Source organism: Taurulus bubalis (genome assembly GCF_910589615.1).
Source record: "Taurulus bubalis genome assembly, chromosome: 17".
Lineage (NCBI taxonomy): Eukaryota > Metazoa > Chordata > Actinopteri > Perciformes > Cottidae > Taurulus > Taurulus bubalis.
In genome coordinates this window covers 20972113-20988654 of record NC_136605.1, presented here as the reverse complement: position 1 = coordinate 20988654, position 16542 = coordinate 20972113, and the positions used below count along the sequence as shown (strand labels likewise).

Here is a 16542-nt window from a genome sequence, read left to right as displayed (position 1 = left end):
GGATGCGAACGGGCGGCGCTCGGTAACGTTTCCCCGCAACACCCGCGTGAGAAAACACCGAGCGAGCACCGGGGAACTCCCGCCTCTCTGACCGCCGACTGAACCCGCCCGGTGGCAGGTAACCCACTGACCCCGCCCGGTGGCCGGTTCCCGGTAACCGACTGCGCTCGTGAATAAATCTAATCCGCTGCTCGCTGCGCGGCAACGAAACGAGGAGGAGGAGAAGAAGAATGGAGCTCATTACGATCCTCGAGAAGACGGTCTCTCCAGGTGAATGTGTACAGTTGCATGTGATGTGTATTAATACACGCGGGTATATTTATATACCTGTGTATTTGTGTATTTAAATCAGTTCCGGGCTGCTGCTAGCCTGTTAGCTCGTCATGCTAACACGTTGCGGCCTCTGTTAGCCGGCAGGTGAGCTAACAGGTAAACAGCTCACCTGAGCTCTCTAGACAGTGTGACGGGTGACAGGTTGAGAGAATGACAGGAGCTCCGAGGAGGCGTGAGGCCCGACAGGACCCTGTAATCGGGAGGAGGAGGAGCAGCAGGAGGGCAGGAGGAGAGCTGCTCCTGCTAGCTGCTAGCCGTTAGCTGTTAGCTCGTATCATTCTGACTACCGGCCGCTCCTCCCGGTTAACGGGACTTCAGAGCCGTAGAGAGGAGATAAACTTCCCCAGTGACTCAATTACGCAGCCGTCACACCTTTAGACTGGGTTGATGTAGTTTAAACCGGGTTAATGTTATTTAGACCGGCTACTTATTCGCCCCGGAAGCTACTGTTAGCATGCTAACGAGCACGTTGGAGCCTCGCGCTCCTCGGACCGGGAGCCGGGGTTACCTTCACCGGGAACATCAGGGAGTCAACCGGGAGAAACCCGTTTGTTGTGAACCCAAACCTGTCTGCTAACGTCTCATCTCCTGTCTCCTTCATCTCCTGTCTCCTCGTTCCTCCTTCATCTCCTGTCTCCTCGTTCCTCCCTCATCTCATGTTTCATCGTTCCTCCATCACCTCCTGTCTCCTCCCTCATCTCTTGTCTCCTCATTCTTCCCTCATCCCCTGTCTCCTCGTTCCCCCCCTCATCTCCTGTCTCCTTATTTTCTCATCTCCTGTCTCCTACTTGTCCTCCCTTATCCCCTCTCCTGTCTCCTTCCCATCTCCTCAGATCGAAATGAACTGGAGGCGGCCCAGAAGTTTCTGGAGCAGGCGGCGATAGAGAACCTGGTGAGTGTGAAGCTGCGTATCCTCCAGTACCCACAATGCAACAGGGCGGAACCACCTGGTCACAAACGCGTCTGAAGATTTTAAAATAAGCTTCTTAAGCCTCTCAGGACACATGCATTATGTACATCATATATATATATTATATGTACATAATGCGTTTGAGTACTGTCGTTACGAAGAAGAGCTTTCATGAAGCGTCCGGTGTCAGAGCTCCAGCGTTATGAATGATAGCGATCAATAACCTGATCATACTAATGATCTCGTCTCTAATTCACTTATTACTTATCTCAATAAGAGCGACTGCAACAGTTCTGCTTTCTTTAATATTAACTAATATTTAATATTCATAAACTATGACCCTGATGTGTAAAATAACTGGAGAACATAATTCTAAAATTAGTTTCATTCGATTATTCTGGTGTTTGATTTACACAAAACTGTTCACGTATCATGAGTTATGATAAGTAGATCTGATATTGTGACTTTATTATTATTATTGACATCCCCAGCAGTGTGACGTCATTGAGCAGGTAGACGATTTATGTACATTTATATTTATACATAGAAGTGAAATAAAGAGTTTCCAGAAGCTTCAGAATAAAGAGAACAGCAGGACTGATGCACCAGAGAGCATGATGGGACATCTGAGACCTGGAGGGTTAATTTATCATCAGTCTCAATATATTGGTTTGGTCATGTGACGTTTCATAGTCATTTATATTCCTAATAATCTATAATTCATGTGTTCACTCACACAAGTCCTATAAAGCTAGGAAACATCCCATAATGACTTGATTACACAGTTCAGTGTTTAGTAAGCTGATTACTTGACCCTCCTTATGGAACAACAGCGCCACCGTTCAGGCAGAGCACGGTACTGCAGCACAACGCCGCTCAGATCGAAGCGTTCTCCCTCTTTCCCTCCTCCTCATCACGTGTTTCTGTCCTCAGCCCACGTTCCTGGTGGAGCTGTCCAAGGTGTTGGCCAACCCCGGCAACACCCAGGTGGCCCGGGTCGCTGCCGGTCTGCAGGTGAAGAACTCGCTGACCTCCAAAGACCCCGACGTGAAGACGCAGTACCAGCAAAGATGGCTGGCCATCGACGCCAACGCCCGCCGCGAGATCAAGAACTACGTAAGAACTCACGTCCTCCTCCCTGAGCGTCCTTTACGTCCTCCTCCCTTAGGTAACGTCCTCCTCCCTTAACATCCTTTAGCGTCCTTCTCCCTTTACGTCCTTCAGCGTCCTCCACCCTTTAGCGTCCTCCTCCCTTAAAGTCCTTTACCGTCCTCCTCCTTTACCGTCCTCCTCCTTTTACATCCTCTTCCCTTAAAGATCTTTATTGTCCTCCTCCCTTTACGTCCCTTAGCGTCCTCCTCCCTTAATGTCTTTTAGCGTCCTCCTGCCTTTAGCCTCCTCCTCCCTTAACGCCCGGCTCGTGTCCTCCCTTAGCTCACGTCCTCCTCACTTAACGTCCGACTCACGTCCTCCTCCCTTAACCGTCGCTCTGCTCCCAGGTGCTGCAGACGCTGGGCACGGAGACATACCGGCCCAGCTCGGCCTCCCAGTGCGTTGCTGGGATCGCCTGTGCAGAGATCCCAGTGAACCAGTGGCCCGAGCTGATCCCCCAACTGGTGGCCAACGTCACCGACCCCTCGAGCACCGAGCACATGAAGGAGTCAACGCTGGAAGCCATCGGATACATCTGCCAGGACATCGTGAGTCACACAAACATACACACACTTATATACATACACACTCTGGACACACAGACACTCCAGTGTTTCCCCTCTGTTGCGGCTCTCTGAGGCTTTGGAGAGAAAAAAGACGTTGACTTTTCTTTTTTGCCAAGTGGGAAATCTTTCAAAGGGAACTCCTTATCTTGAAGTTTGAGGTGATATTGGATCAAAGCTTGAATATTGTTTAACTGAAATGTGAATCACATCCTGTCACGTCGCTGTCAAGCCTCCTCCCCTGGAGGTTCATCGTGCTTCACAGAGCCCCGCCCTCAGTAAACTATCAACAGATCAATAAAAAGAAAAGTCACAGAAAAGTAGAGTATAATTCTGCATGGACGTATTAATTTGCTTTCGCTGCCAACGATGCTGGCTGACCTGTCAAACAACAAAACATGTAATGTTGAAAGACACACAGCATCTGCTGAAAAGTATCAAGCTGCAGAAGAGCGAAGAAGAGCGGTTTATCAACTGCTGCAGCAAACTGAGTATCAAGTCTCCAAACTCTAGATGAACGCTGAGTGTAAACGTTTTAAAAGGGAAACCTCACGTGAAGAGGACAGGGATCGAACCTGCAACCTCGTGATTACAGGACTAACACTCTACCACATGAGCACCGACTCGCTTCTATTTCAGAAACTCTTTTCACGAGGCATTTTTGACTTTCTCGCTGTGTGTGTGTTCAGTGCACACGTGTCTGTGTGCATCGGGGCGTAACTTCGCCGTGCGAGATACCGAGCGCAAAGTAGAGTTGTAGACGTGCGATGAGATCAATAACGGAGTTTAGTCTGAACAAGGTTCTTTAGGAAAGAGAACCTTAAATCACTTCTGTTGTGATCTGACGCTATAGATAACTTACAGGGGGGCGAGGCCTAATGTAATGGTAGGGGAAACACTGCACACACTGTTCACACACTACACACACACACACACACACACTCTGGACTCACTCACTCACACACTCTGGTCACACACACACACACACACACACACTCTCTAGCCCAGTGGTTCTTAACCTGGGTTCGACCGAACTCTCACTCTGTCACTCTCAGGGGTCAAGACACACACAGAATAGCCATGTCGGGCCGCAACGCACAATTTTTCTTCTTTTCGTCACATTGAGTTATGTTTCTATGTGAAATTCATGTTTTGTCGATTTTGTTCTTTGAACACGGTTCATTTTGTGCACTAACAAAATGTATACCTATGTTTTGAAGAAATCATATTTTATTTTTCCAATACGAAGGGTTCGGTGAAAGCACTGATGAAGCTTGCAGGGTTCAGTACCTCCAATAAGGTTAAGAACCACTGCTCTAGTCACACACACACACACACACACACACTCTCTAGTCTCACACACACTCTCTAGTCTCACACACACTCTCTAGTCTCACACACACTCTCTAGTCTCACACACTCTAGTCACACACTCTCTAGTCACACACTCTCTAGTCACACACACTCTAGTCACACACTCTCTAGTCACACACTCTCTAGTCACACACTCTCTAGTCACACACTCTCTAGTCACACACTCTCTAGTCACACACACACTCTCTAGTCACACACACACTCTAGTCACACACACACTCTAGTCACACACTCACACACACTCTAGTCACACACTCTCTAGTCACACACACACACACTCTCTAGTCACACACACACTCTAGTCACACACACACTCTAGTCACACACACACTCTAGTCACACACACACTCTAGTCACACACACTCTAGTCACACACACACACACTCTCTAGTCACACACACACTCTAGTCACACACACTCTAGTCACACACTCACACACACTCTAGTCACACACACTCTCTAGTCACACACACACTCTCTAGTCACACACACACTCTCTAGTCACACACACACTCTAGTCACACACTCACACACACTCTAGTCACACACACTCTCTAGTCACACACACACTCTCTAGTCACACACACACTCTCTAGTCACACACACACTCTAGTCACACACACACACACACTCTTTAGTCACACACACACACTCTCTAGTCACACACACACACTCTCTAGTCACACACACACACACACACACACACACTCTAGTCACACACACACACTCTCTAGTCACACACACACTCTAGTCACACACACTCTAGTCACACACTCGCGCACTCTCTAGTCACACACACACTCTAGTCACACACTCGCGCACTCTCTAGTCACACACACACTCTAGTCACACACACTCTCTAGTCACACACACACTCTAGTCACACACACTCTAGTCACACACTCGCGCACTCTCTAGTCACACACACACTCTCTAGTCACACACACTCTAGTCACACGCGCGCACTCTAGTCATGCGCGCGCACTCTAGTCACACACACACTCTCTAGTCACACACTCTCTAGTCACACACTCTCTAGTCACACACTCTCTAGTCACACACTCTCTAGTCACACACACTCTCTAGTCACACACACTCTCTAGTCACACACACTCTCTAGTCACACACTCTCTAGTCACACACACTCTAGTCACACGCGCGCACTCTAGTCACACGCGCGCACTCTAGTCACACGCGCGCACTCTAGTCACACGCGCGCACTCTAGTCACACGCGCGCACTCTAGTCACACGCGCGCACTCTAGTCACACACACACTCTCTAGTCACACACTCTCTAGTCACACACTCTCTAGTCACACACACTCTAGTCACACGCGCGCACTCTAGTCACGCGCGCACTCTAGTGTCACGCGCGCACTACACGCACTCTGTTCACACACTCTGTTCACACACACTACACACACACTACACACACACTACACACACACTACACACACTCTGTTCACACACACACTACACACACTCTGTTCACACACACACTACACACACTCTGTTCACACACACACTACACACACTCTGGTTACACACACACACTACACACTCTCTGGTTACACACACACACTACACACACTCTGGTTACACACACACACTACACACACTCTGGTTACACACACACACTACACACACTCTGGTTACACACACACACTACACACACTCTGGTTACACACACACACTACACACACTCTGGTTACACACACACACTACACACACTCTGGTTACACACACACACTACACACACTCTGGTTACACACACACACACTACACACACTCTGGTTACACACACACACACTACACACACTCTGGTTACGCACACACTACACACACTCTGGTTACGCACACACTACACACACTCTGGTTACACACACACTACACACACTCTGGTTACACACACACACTGTTCACACACACACACACACTCTGTTCACACACACACACACACACACACTCTGTTCACACACACACTCTGTTCACACACACACACACACACACTGTTCACACACACACACACACTCTGTTCACACACTCTACCCGCCCTGACCCCCCCGTGGTTCCTTCAGGACCCGGAGCAGCTGCAGGAGAACGCCAACCAGATCCTGACGGCCATCATCCAGGGCATGAGGAAGGAGGAGCCGAGCAACAACGTGAAGCTGGCCGCCACCAACGCGCTGCTCAACTCGCTGGAGTTCACCAAGGCCAACTTCGACAAGGAGGTGGGTCAACAACGACGAGACCCGTAAACAACAACGTGTTGACTGGTGGAGAAGCCTGTAAACAACAACGTGTTGACTGTAAACAGGAAGTGGATGTTTGTGTTGCAGACGGAGAGGCACTTCATCATGCAGGTGGTGTGTGAGGCCACGCAGTGCCCCGACAACCGGGTGAGTACTGGCCCGGCATCATGGGGTCAGACCTGCAGGAGGCGTTTTCTCTGATGTGTGTGTGTGTGTGTGTGTGTGTGTGTGTGTGTGCGCCATGTCCAGGTGCGTGTGGCGGCCCTACAGAACCTGGTGAAGATCATGTCCCTGTACTACCAGTACATGGAGACCTACATGGGGCCAGCTCTGTTTGCGGTGAGAATTCTCATGTTTCTTCCTCTCCTCTCCTTGTCCTCTCTCCTCATCTCCTCCTCTCCTCGTCCTCTCTCCTCATCTCCTCCTCTTCTTGTCCTTTCTCCTCCTCTCCTCTCCTTGTCCTTTCTCCTCATCTCCTCTCCTCTCCTTGTCCTTTCTCCTCTCTCCTCATCTCCTCTCCTCTCCTTGTCCTCTCTCCTCCTCATCTCCTCTCCTTGTCTTCTCTCCTCATCTCTTCCTCTCCATGAAAGTAAACTGTTTGTTTGAGGACCGAATAAAATATCACATTTTTAAGTGTTCGTTGCACGCGATGATGCGTTCAAGGACCGCCGGGTAGACGATAATGACAGAAAACTGCTTTAGCGTCCAGCCAACGGGTTCAGAGGGTTGAAGGCTTCCTTCATGTGTTGGAAACCAGTTTAAAGCTTCTAATCCGGGTTTTCGTGTTCGGTTCCTTACTGCCCTCCTTTTGTCCTCCTCCTCTTCGTCGCTTTCTTCCTCTTCTCAGATCACCATCGAGGCGATGAAGAGCGACATCGACGAGGTCGCCCTGCAGGGCATCGAGTTCTGGTCCAATGTGTGCGACGAGGAGATGGATCTGGCCATCGAGGCCTCAGAGGTCTGTGTAAGCAGACTTTAATCCGTCTCCCTTTGCTTCCACTTTGTTAACCCCGCCCCCTTTTGACCGTTCCCCTCTGCTCTCGGCCAATGGCAGGCCTCGGAGCAGGGACGCCCGCCCGAGCACACCAGTAAATTCTACGCCAAAGGGGCGCTCCAGTACCTGGTCCCCATCCTGACCCAGACCCTCACCAAACAGGTGTGTGTTACCTCTTCATGCGTGAAGCTGTCCCAGGTGTTCCTCCAACAGCCGTCATGTGACCTTTGACCCGAATCCTTTCAGGATGAGAACGACGACGACGACGACTGGAACCCCTGCAAGGCGGCCGGTGTGTGTCTGATGCTGCTGGCCACCTGCTGCGAGGACGACGTGGTTCCTCACGTTCTGCCCTTCATCAAAGAACACATCAAGCACCTCGACTGGCGCTACCGGGACGCCTCCGTCATGGCCTTCGGGTCCATCCTGGAAGGGCCCGAACTCAACCAGCTCAAACCGCTCGTCATCCAGGTCAGTCAACCCGAGGCCAGTCACAGCCCGTTTAATAGTGAAGAAACTCTGTTTAAGTTGAAATGCAGACGCTTTTGATTTATTTAACACTGCGGTCATTTTCAGTTGATTTTCTTGATTTGACATCATTTCTTAAATTCACCTTTTAAGGCACTTGCATATAAGATACATACCCATGGTTTACATCACAAATTGCAGAACAATCTTAGCTCTCTATATAATGAGGCACCATTGTCATAAGGCAAAAGTGTAAAGAGAAAATATGACTAAAGCTGAAAAATGGAATCTTGATTTTTGGAAATTCTTCACATTTCTTGTGAAAACATTACAAAACTTTACTCAGGTGGTATATAGGTTTATGTGATGGAAATTGGTTTACCAAAGGTTTTAGGTTCACAAAAGCACTGAAATATATCAATAAAATGGTAGATACATGTAAATAAATGTCTAAAACAATTTTTTTTATTGCTTTTTTTTTTTTGTAGAAATGTGGTCTTTTACACCTTTCACCAAAATGATAAAAATGGGACTGAGAAATGACTTCATTCTGTAGATAAAGCTTCATGGGGTTTGTGCAAATAAAAAAAATTGTATAAATATGTATTATAAATTAAAAATATATATACACAATATACATGTTCAGAAATAGAAAACAGACCCGGGCTGGTGGGGATCTTGAGGGTTCGTTGATTTCACCAAATGTCGACGGACATATGATTCAACAAATCACGGTGAAGAATTTCGTGTGGCGAGTACTTTTTTGACCCGTGGATGACCCTAACTCTTGCCTGTATTATGGTAAAGTGTTGGCCTCTAACCAACCCGTCCTCTGCAGGCGATGCCGACCCTGATCGAGCTGATGAAGGACCCCAGCGTGGTGGTCCGGGACACCACGGCCTGGACGGTGGGCCGGATCTGTGAGCTGCTGCCGGAAGCCGCCATCAACGAGGTGTACCTGGCCCCGCTGCTGCAGTGCCTCATCGAGGGCCTCGGGGCCGAGCCCAGGGTGGCCTCCAACGTCTGCTGGGTGAGCTGAGAGGGTTGGCTAGTGAGGGTATGACCTTCAGGGTCATGTTCACACATCAATACATCTAGAATTGTTTCTACAGAAAGACTCGTAAGGAACCTTTTAAACGGTATCTTTTTAAATCTGTTGGACCATTTGGGACGGGAACGTCCAAAAGACACTTTTAGTTTCTGCTCCAGAGTTCATAGAACCCCAAAATGACCCAAATTAATATAATATGCATCGTCAAGGATGATAATAAAACGATGCATTTGCAGAACACGATACACTGAACTATGAACTGTACATGGCGGCATGTGTGTCAACATGAGGTTTGGTCCGTCGGGCCGTGTGATCGGAGGCTGAGATGAAGGTCAAAAGGTTAACGGCTCCTCGTCTCCTCAGGCCTTCTCCTCTCTGGCTGAAGCAGCCTATGAGGCCACAGACGCTGCAGAGGACCAGGAGGAGCCCAGCACCTACTGCCTGTCCTCGTCCTTTGAGATCATCGTCCAGAAGCTCCTGGAGACCACAGACAGGTAGGGGGGCTGAAGCAGAGGAAAGTTTCAATGTAAAAGTCGGCTGCAGAGACGCAGACGGGTCTAATTATTTGTTATTGTTCTAACAGGATCATTTGATGATGCATCAGTTGCATTCATCTTGTAATTAAATGCATATCTGACCCGTTGGAATATGACGATGAATCCCTTTGCAGACCCGACGGCCACCAGAACAACCTTCGCTCTGCAGCCTACGAGGCGCTGATGGAGATCGTGAAGAACAGCGCGAAGGACTGTTACCCTGCGGTGCAGAAGACCACGCTGGTCATCATGGAGCGGCTGCAGCAGGTCCTCCAGATGGAGGTAAGTCCATAAGATCAAAGGTAGTTGAAGAGTGAGGAAGAGGAGTTGTTTCAGCTGAATGTGTCTGGTCCGTGATGATAAACATGCACCACGCTGACTGTGATGAAACACCCAACCACAAGTATCTGAGACCTCCACGCTGTTATCAGCTCCTTCACTTCCTGTAGTTGATCAATACTGCCTCCTCCTGTGTAATGATGTCACTTCCTGTGTCCCCAGTCTCACATCCAGAGCACCTCTGACAGAATCCAGTTCAACGACCTGCAGTCGCTGCTGTGTGCCACCTTACAGGTGAGCCGGCACACCCGAGCTGTCAATCACGCTCTTACTCTGGTGACGTCAAAGGTGTTGATGCTCTTATTGTGACATTTCCTGTGTGTGGTGTTGTAGAACGTCCTGCGTAAAGTGCAGCATCAGGACGCCCTGCAGATCTCAGACGTGGTGATGGCATCTCTGCTGAGGATGTTTCAGAGCACCGCCGGCTCCGGAGGAGTCCAGGAGGACGCTCTGATGGCCGTGTCCACGCTGGTGGAAGGTATACCTTCAGAAACACACACACACACACACACCTCAAAGATGGTGGAGACCGCTGTTGTTGATGTTGGTCTGTTTGTGTTTCAGTTCTGGGCAGCGACTTCCAGAAATATATGGATGCATTCAAGCCTTTCCTGGGCATCGGGCTGAAGAACTACGCTGAGTATCAGGTCTGTCTCCCTCCACCAAGAATAACGCCGCGACGTATAGACTCTGGCTGTAGACGTATAGACTCTGGCTGTAGACGTATAGACTCTGCCTGTAGACGTATAGACTCTGCCTGTAGACGTATAGACTCTGCCTGTAGACGTGTAGACTCTGGCTGTAGACGTATAAACTCTGGCTGTAGACGTATAAACTCTGGCTGTAGACGTATAGACTCTGCCTGTAGACGTATAGACTCTGCCTGTAGACGTATAGACTCTGCCTGTAGACGTATAGACTCTGGCTGTAGACGTATAGACTCTGGCTGTAGACGTATAGACTCTGCCTGTAGACGTATAGACTCTGCCTGTAGACGTATAGACTCTGCCTGTAGACGTGTAGACTCTGGCTGTAGACGTGTAGACTCTGGCTGTAGACGTATAAACTCTGCCTGTAGACGTATAGACTCTGCCTGTAGACGTATAGACTCTGCCTGTAGACGTATAGACTCTGCCTGTAGACGTATAGACTCTGCCTGTAGACGTATAGACTCTGCCTGTAGACGTATAGACTCTGCCTGTAGACGTATAGACTCTGCCTGTAGACGTATAGACTCTGCCTGTAGACGTATAGACTCTGCCTGTAGACGTATAGACTCTGGCTGTAGACGTATAGACTCTGGCTGTAGACGTATAGACTCTGCCTGTAGACGTATAGACTCTGCCTGTAGACGTGTAGACTCTGCCTGTAGACGTGTAGACTCTGCCTGTAGACGTGTAGACTCTGGCTGTAGACGTATAGACTCTGGCTGTAGACGTGTAGACTCTGGCTGTAGACGTGTAGACTCTGCCTGTAGACGTATAGACTCGGCTGTAGACGTGTAGACGTATAGACTCTGGCTGTAGACGTATAGACTCGGCTGTAGACGTATAGACTCGGCTGTAGACGTATAGACTCTGGCTGTAGACGTATAGACTCGGCTGTAGACGTGTAGACGTATAGACTCTGGCTGTAGACGTATAGACTCTGGCTGTAGACGTATAGACTCTGCCTGTAGACGTATAGACTCGGCTGTAGACGTGTAGACGTATAGACTCTGGCTGTAGACGTATAGACTCGGCTGTAGACGTATAGACTCGGCTGTAGACGTATAGACTCTGGCTGTAGACGTATAGACTCGGCTGTAGACGTGTAGACGTATAGACTCTGCCTGTAGACGTATAGACTCTGGCTGTAGACGTATAGACTCTGGCTGTAGACGTATAGACTCTGCCTGTAGACGTATAGACTCTGCCTGTAGACGTATAGACTCTGCCTGTAGACGTGTAGACTCTGGCTGTAGACGTGTAGACTCTGGCTGTAGACGTGTAGACTCTGCCTGTAGACGTATAGACTCTGCCTGTAGACGTATAGACTCTGCCTGTAGACGTATAGACTCTGCCTGTAGACGTATAGACTCTGCCTGTAGACGTATAGACTCTGCCTGTAGACGTATAGACTCTGCCTGTAGACGTATAGACTCTGGCTGTAGACGTATAGACTCTGGCTGTAGACGTATAGACTCGGCTGTAGACCGGCTCAAAGCTGTCTGTCTGGCCCGTGATGATAAACATGCACCACGCTGACTGTGATGACAAACCCAACCACAAGTATCTGAGGCCTTCACACGTCACCTCCTGTAGTCATAGTTTCGTGAACAGCACCAAATGTATTCATCTCATCAGTGAGCTGAGGAACTACCTGATGATGAGGATTATTATGTTACAGGTGTGTCTGGCGGCGGTGGGTCTAGTGTGTGACCTGTGCAGAGCTCTGATGTCCAACATCCTGCCTTTCTGCGACGAGATCATGCAGCTGCTGCTAGAGAACCTCGGGGTGAGGAAGACGAGTCCGTCCTTCTGTCTCGTTGTCTTCATTGAGTATTTCTGTTCCTGGAACATGGAGTTGTTTCAGCTGAATCTGTGTCTGGTCCATGGCGATAAACATGCACCACGCTGACTGTGATGAAACACCCAACCACAAGTATCTGAGACCTCCACTCCGTCATCAGCTCCTTCACTTCCTGTAGTTGATCAATAGCAGTAAAGAAAGTCGGCTAACGCGCTCGTCTCTGTGTCCAGAACGAGAACGTCCATCGGTCGGTGAAGCCTCAGATCCTGTCGGCGTTCGGCGACATCGCTCTGGCCATCGGAGGAGAGTTCAAGAAGTACCTGGACATCGTCCTGGACACGCTGCAGCAGGCCTCTCAGGCTCAGGTGGACAAGGTAAACTTCCTCCAGGCCATGGTGACCACAAGTATCTGAGACCTCCACACCTGACCTGTTACATTTAAATGGCCCGGCTGTTTGTCCTGAATGAGGTTTAAAGTGTTTGTTTCCGGGTTCAGACGGACTACGACATGGTGGACTACCTGAACGAGCTGAGGGAGGGCTGCCTGGAGGCCTACACCGGGATCATCCAGGGCCTGAAGGGGGACCAGGAGAACGTGCACCGTAAGAGATCACGCGATACCGAGCGACGTCGGTTTCGCCTCCTGACGGAAGGTTGTCAGGGGGATTTTACGACGTCGCAGAGTGACGAGTCTGTTTCACCCAGAATGCTGCAGGCTGCGGCCCAAACCACGGCTTCCTGGTTTTGCGAGACTCTACAAAATAAGTGACGATGATGAAATGTGCTGCTTCTGGAACGTTCTCATCTTCATCGCCTCCTCTTCCTCCTGTATCCTCCTCTTCCTCCCTGCAGCTGACGTGATGCTGGTGCAGCCCCGGGTGGAGTTCATCCTCTCCTTCATCCATCACATCGCTGAGGATGAAGATCACTCTGATGGAGTCGTGGCCAACGCTGCCGGACTCATCGGGTAAGGGGGGGTGGTGATGATGATGATGATGATGATGATGATGTCACCGCTTTAAATGTTGTAAACAAACAGCTGATCGCTGTGAAGAGAAATCATAATGCACCACAACGTCTGAGACCAGAACCCAGACCCACCTTCTGGCTTTAGTTTCAGGTTGTTGACGTGTGTGTGTGTGTGTGTGTGTGTGTGTGTGTTTGCATTTGCATGTGTGCAGCGACCTGTGCACGGCGTTCGGTAAGGACGTGATGAAGCTGGTGGAGGTCCGTCCTCTCATCAACGACCTGCTGACGGAGGGGAGACGCTCCAAAACCACCAAGACCAAGACGCTGGCGACCTGGGCCACCAAGGAGCTCCGTAAGCTGAAGAGCCAGGCCTGGTGAGACCTCACACACAGACACGCACAATCGCTCGCACATGCTCACACTCGCACATGCTCGCTCACACACACAATCACTCGCAAGCACAATTGCGTGCTCGCACACACGCATGCACTCGCACACACAATCGCTCACTCACAATTGCTCACACTCGTACGCACAATTGCGTGCTCGCACACATGCGCACGCACAATCGCTCACACTCGCACACACAATCGCACAAGCTCACACACTCATGCACAATTGCACACTCTCAATCACGCACACTTGCGCGCTCAGACTCGCGCACACTTGCGCGCTCAGACTCGCGCGCTCAGACTCGCGCACACTTGCGCGCTCAGACTCGCGCACACTTGCGCGCTCAGACTCGCGCGCTCAGACTCGCGCACACTTGCGCGCGCTCAGACTCGCGCGCTCAGACTCGCGCACACTTGCGCGCGCTCAGACTCGCGCGCTCAGACTCGCGCACACTTGCGCGCTCAGACTCGCGCGCTCAGACTCGCGCACACTTGCGCGCGCACACTCGCGCGCTCAGACTCGCGCACACTTGCGCGCTCAGACTCGCGCACTCTTGCGCGCTCAGACTCGCGCACTCTTGCGCGCTCAGACTCGCACAGACTCTTGCGCGCTCAGACTCGCACAGACTCTTGCGCGCTCAGACTCGCACAGACTCTTGCGCGCTCAGACTCGCACACTCTTGCGCGCTCAGACTCGCACACTCTTGCGCGCTCAGACTCGCACACACTCTTGCGCGCTCAGACTCGCACACACTCTTGCGCGCTCAGACTCGCACAGACTCTTGCGCGCTCAGACTCGCACACACTTGCACGCTCAGACTCGCGCTCAGACTCGCACAGACTCTTGCGCGCTCAGACTCGCACACACTTGCACGCTCAGACTCGCGCTCAGACTCGCGCACACTCGTGCGCTCAGACTCGCGCACACTCGCGCGCTCAGACTCGCGCACACTCGCGCGCTCAGACTCACACACTCTTGCGCGCTCAGACTCACACACTCTTGCGCGCTCAGACTCGCACGCACACTCTTGCGCGCTCCGACTCGCACACACACTCTTGCGCGCTCAGACTCGCACACACACTCTTGCGCGCTCCGACTCGCACACACACTCTTGCGCGCTCCGACTCGCACACACACTCTTGCGCGCTCCGACTCGCACACACACTCTTGCGCGCTCCGACTCTCACACACACACTCTTGCGCGCTCCGACTCGCACACACACTCTTGCGCGCTCAGACTCGCGCACACACTCTTGCGCGCTCAGACTCGCGCACACACTCTTGCGCGCTCCGACTCTCACACACACACTCTTGCGCGCTCCGACTCGCACACACACACTTGCGCGCTCCGACTCTCACACACACACTCTTGCGCGCTCCGACTCGCACACACACTCTTGCGCGCTCAGACTCGCACACACACTCTTGCGCGCTCAGACTCGCACACACACTCTTGCGCGCTCAGACTCGCACACACACTCTTGCGCGCTCAGACTCGCACACACACTCTTGCGCGCTCAGACTCACACACACACTCTTGCGCGCTCAGACTCACACACACACACAGACTCGTAGTGTGGCTGCTGACTGACTGCTTCTCCTCAGAGTGGTGTGACTGCTGAAGGAGCTTGAGGACAAACTGCCGGCTGGATTTAACTCTTCTGTCTTCGACCGGTCGAAGCAGAAGTCGAGTGACGTGAGACGAGTGAGAGACGTGTGAGCGAGAGAGAGACTATGACATCACACTTCAGTTCCAGAGACGATGACATCACACTTCAGTTCCAGAGACGATGACATCACCCCCCTTACCCCACCCCAGACGGCCTGTGGACTGGACACCGACTCCCCCTCCCCCAAAATCCAAACCAACTGGAGCTTGGAGCCCTCCTCCCACAATCCACCTCTCTCGCTGTAGTCGGGCTCTCCTGTGACATCACGATGACGTCACCGCGCCGCCGCCCCTCGAGGAGGAGGGGGAGGGGGGGATACAAACCGACCAGAAAATAAAAGACTTTTGTGGCATGAAAGATTCAAGACGAGCGGACTTCGTGGACTTCTGTGGAAAACTTTAGATTTGTGTTGCTCTTCTTCTTCTTCTTCTTCTTCCTCCTCCGGGCGCCACCGGACTCGAGCGCCTCAGCCGCTCCGGCCGTGGCGCTCCTTCCAAAACGACAGCACTAAATTCCTACAAAATAAAAGTAATCCTCCAGGAGCGAGTGCCAAACGGAGACGCTCAGCGGGGCGAGTGAGCTGCCGGCGACGCGTTTCACTTTTTCTTTCCGCTGCACTTGTTTTGGGAAAAGGGCACTCACCATTTTTGCTTGTTTAAAAAAAAAAAAGAGAGAGAAATTGAGAGAATTGAAGACGTTTGTATAAGGTTATATTTTTCCATTGCTATGATGACAATAAAGTAAAAAATAAAAAAAGAACCAATAAAATGATATGAAACATTCCCCAAGCAGTTCTGGTGATTTGGGTCTTTTGTCTGCCGGACTCCTGAAGACCAGTTCTGGAGTCGGACCCGTGACCTCGTCGTTCCGTTTGCTCGCCTCGGGGCTCGTTCAGCAGCAGCTCGCCGCCGCCGCCCTGCTGGTGACACGCTGCTGGTGACAGCTGCAGAAACCTGCCGAGTCCGAGCGCTTCACTTCCTGTCTGTGGCCGAGTGCATCCCACTTCCTCCTCAGTTGGACAGGAAGT

The 16542-nt window shown here is 51.0% G+C and overlaps 1 protein-coding gene across 2 annotated transcripts; it reads left to right on the top strand.

The window, feature by feature from the left end:
* Positions 1-5: 5 nt before the first annotated feature.
* Positions 6-16298, top strand: kpnb1 (karyopherin (importin) beta 1; the record flags this gene model as incomplete). Of its 2 annotated transcripts, XM_079232772.1 has the most annotated exons (22): positions 6-270; positions 1167-1225; positions 2177-2359; positions 2743-2943; positions 6411-6563; positions 6672-6731; positions 6834-6923; positions 7432-7542; positions 7639-7740; positions 7825-8049; positions 8885-9076; positions 9461-9591; positions 9768-9915; positions 10135-10206; positions 10306-10450; positions 10537-10619; positions 12361-12468; positions 12714-12857; positions 12980-13085; positions 13336-13450; positions 13665-13826; positions 15451-16298. In XM_079232772.1, coding segments are annotated over exons 1-22 (2631 nt in total). In that variant the 5' UTR covers positions 6-230. The 2 variants fall into 2 exon arrangements, with proteins under 2 accessions (XP_079088898.1, XP_079088897.1); XM_079232771.1 differs by lacking the exon at positions 15451-16298 and having other exon boundaries at positions 13665-13830.
* Positions 16299-16542: the final 244 nt, after the last annotated feature.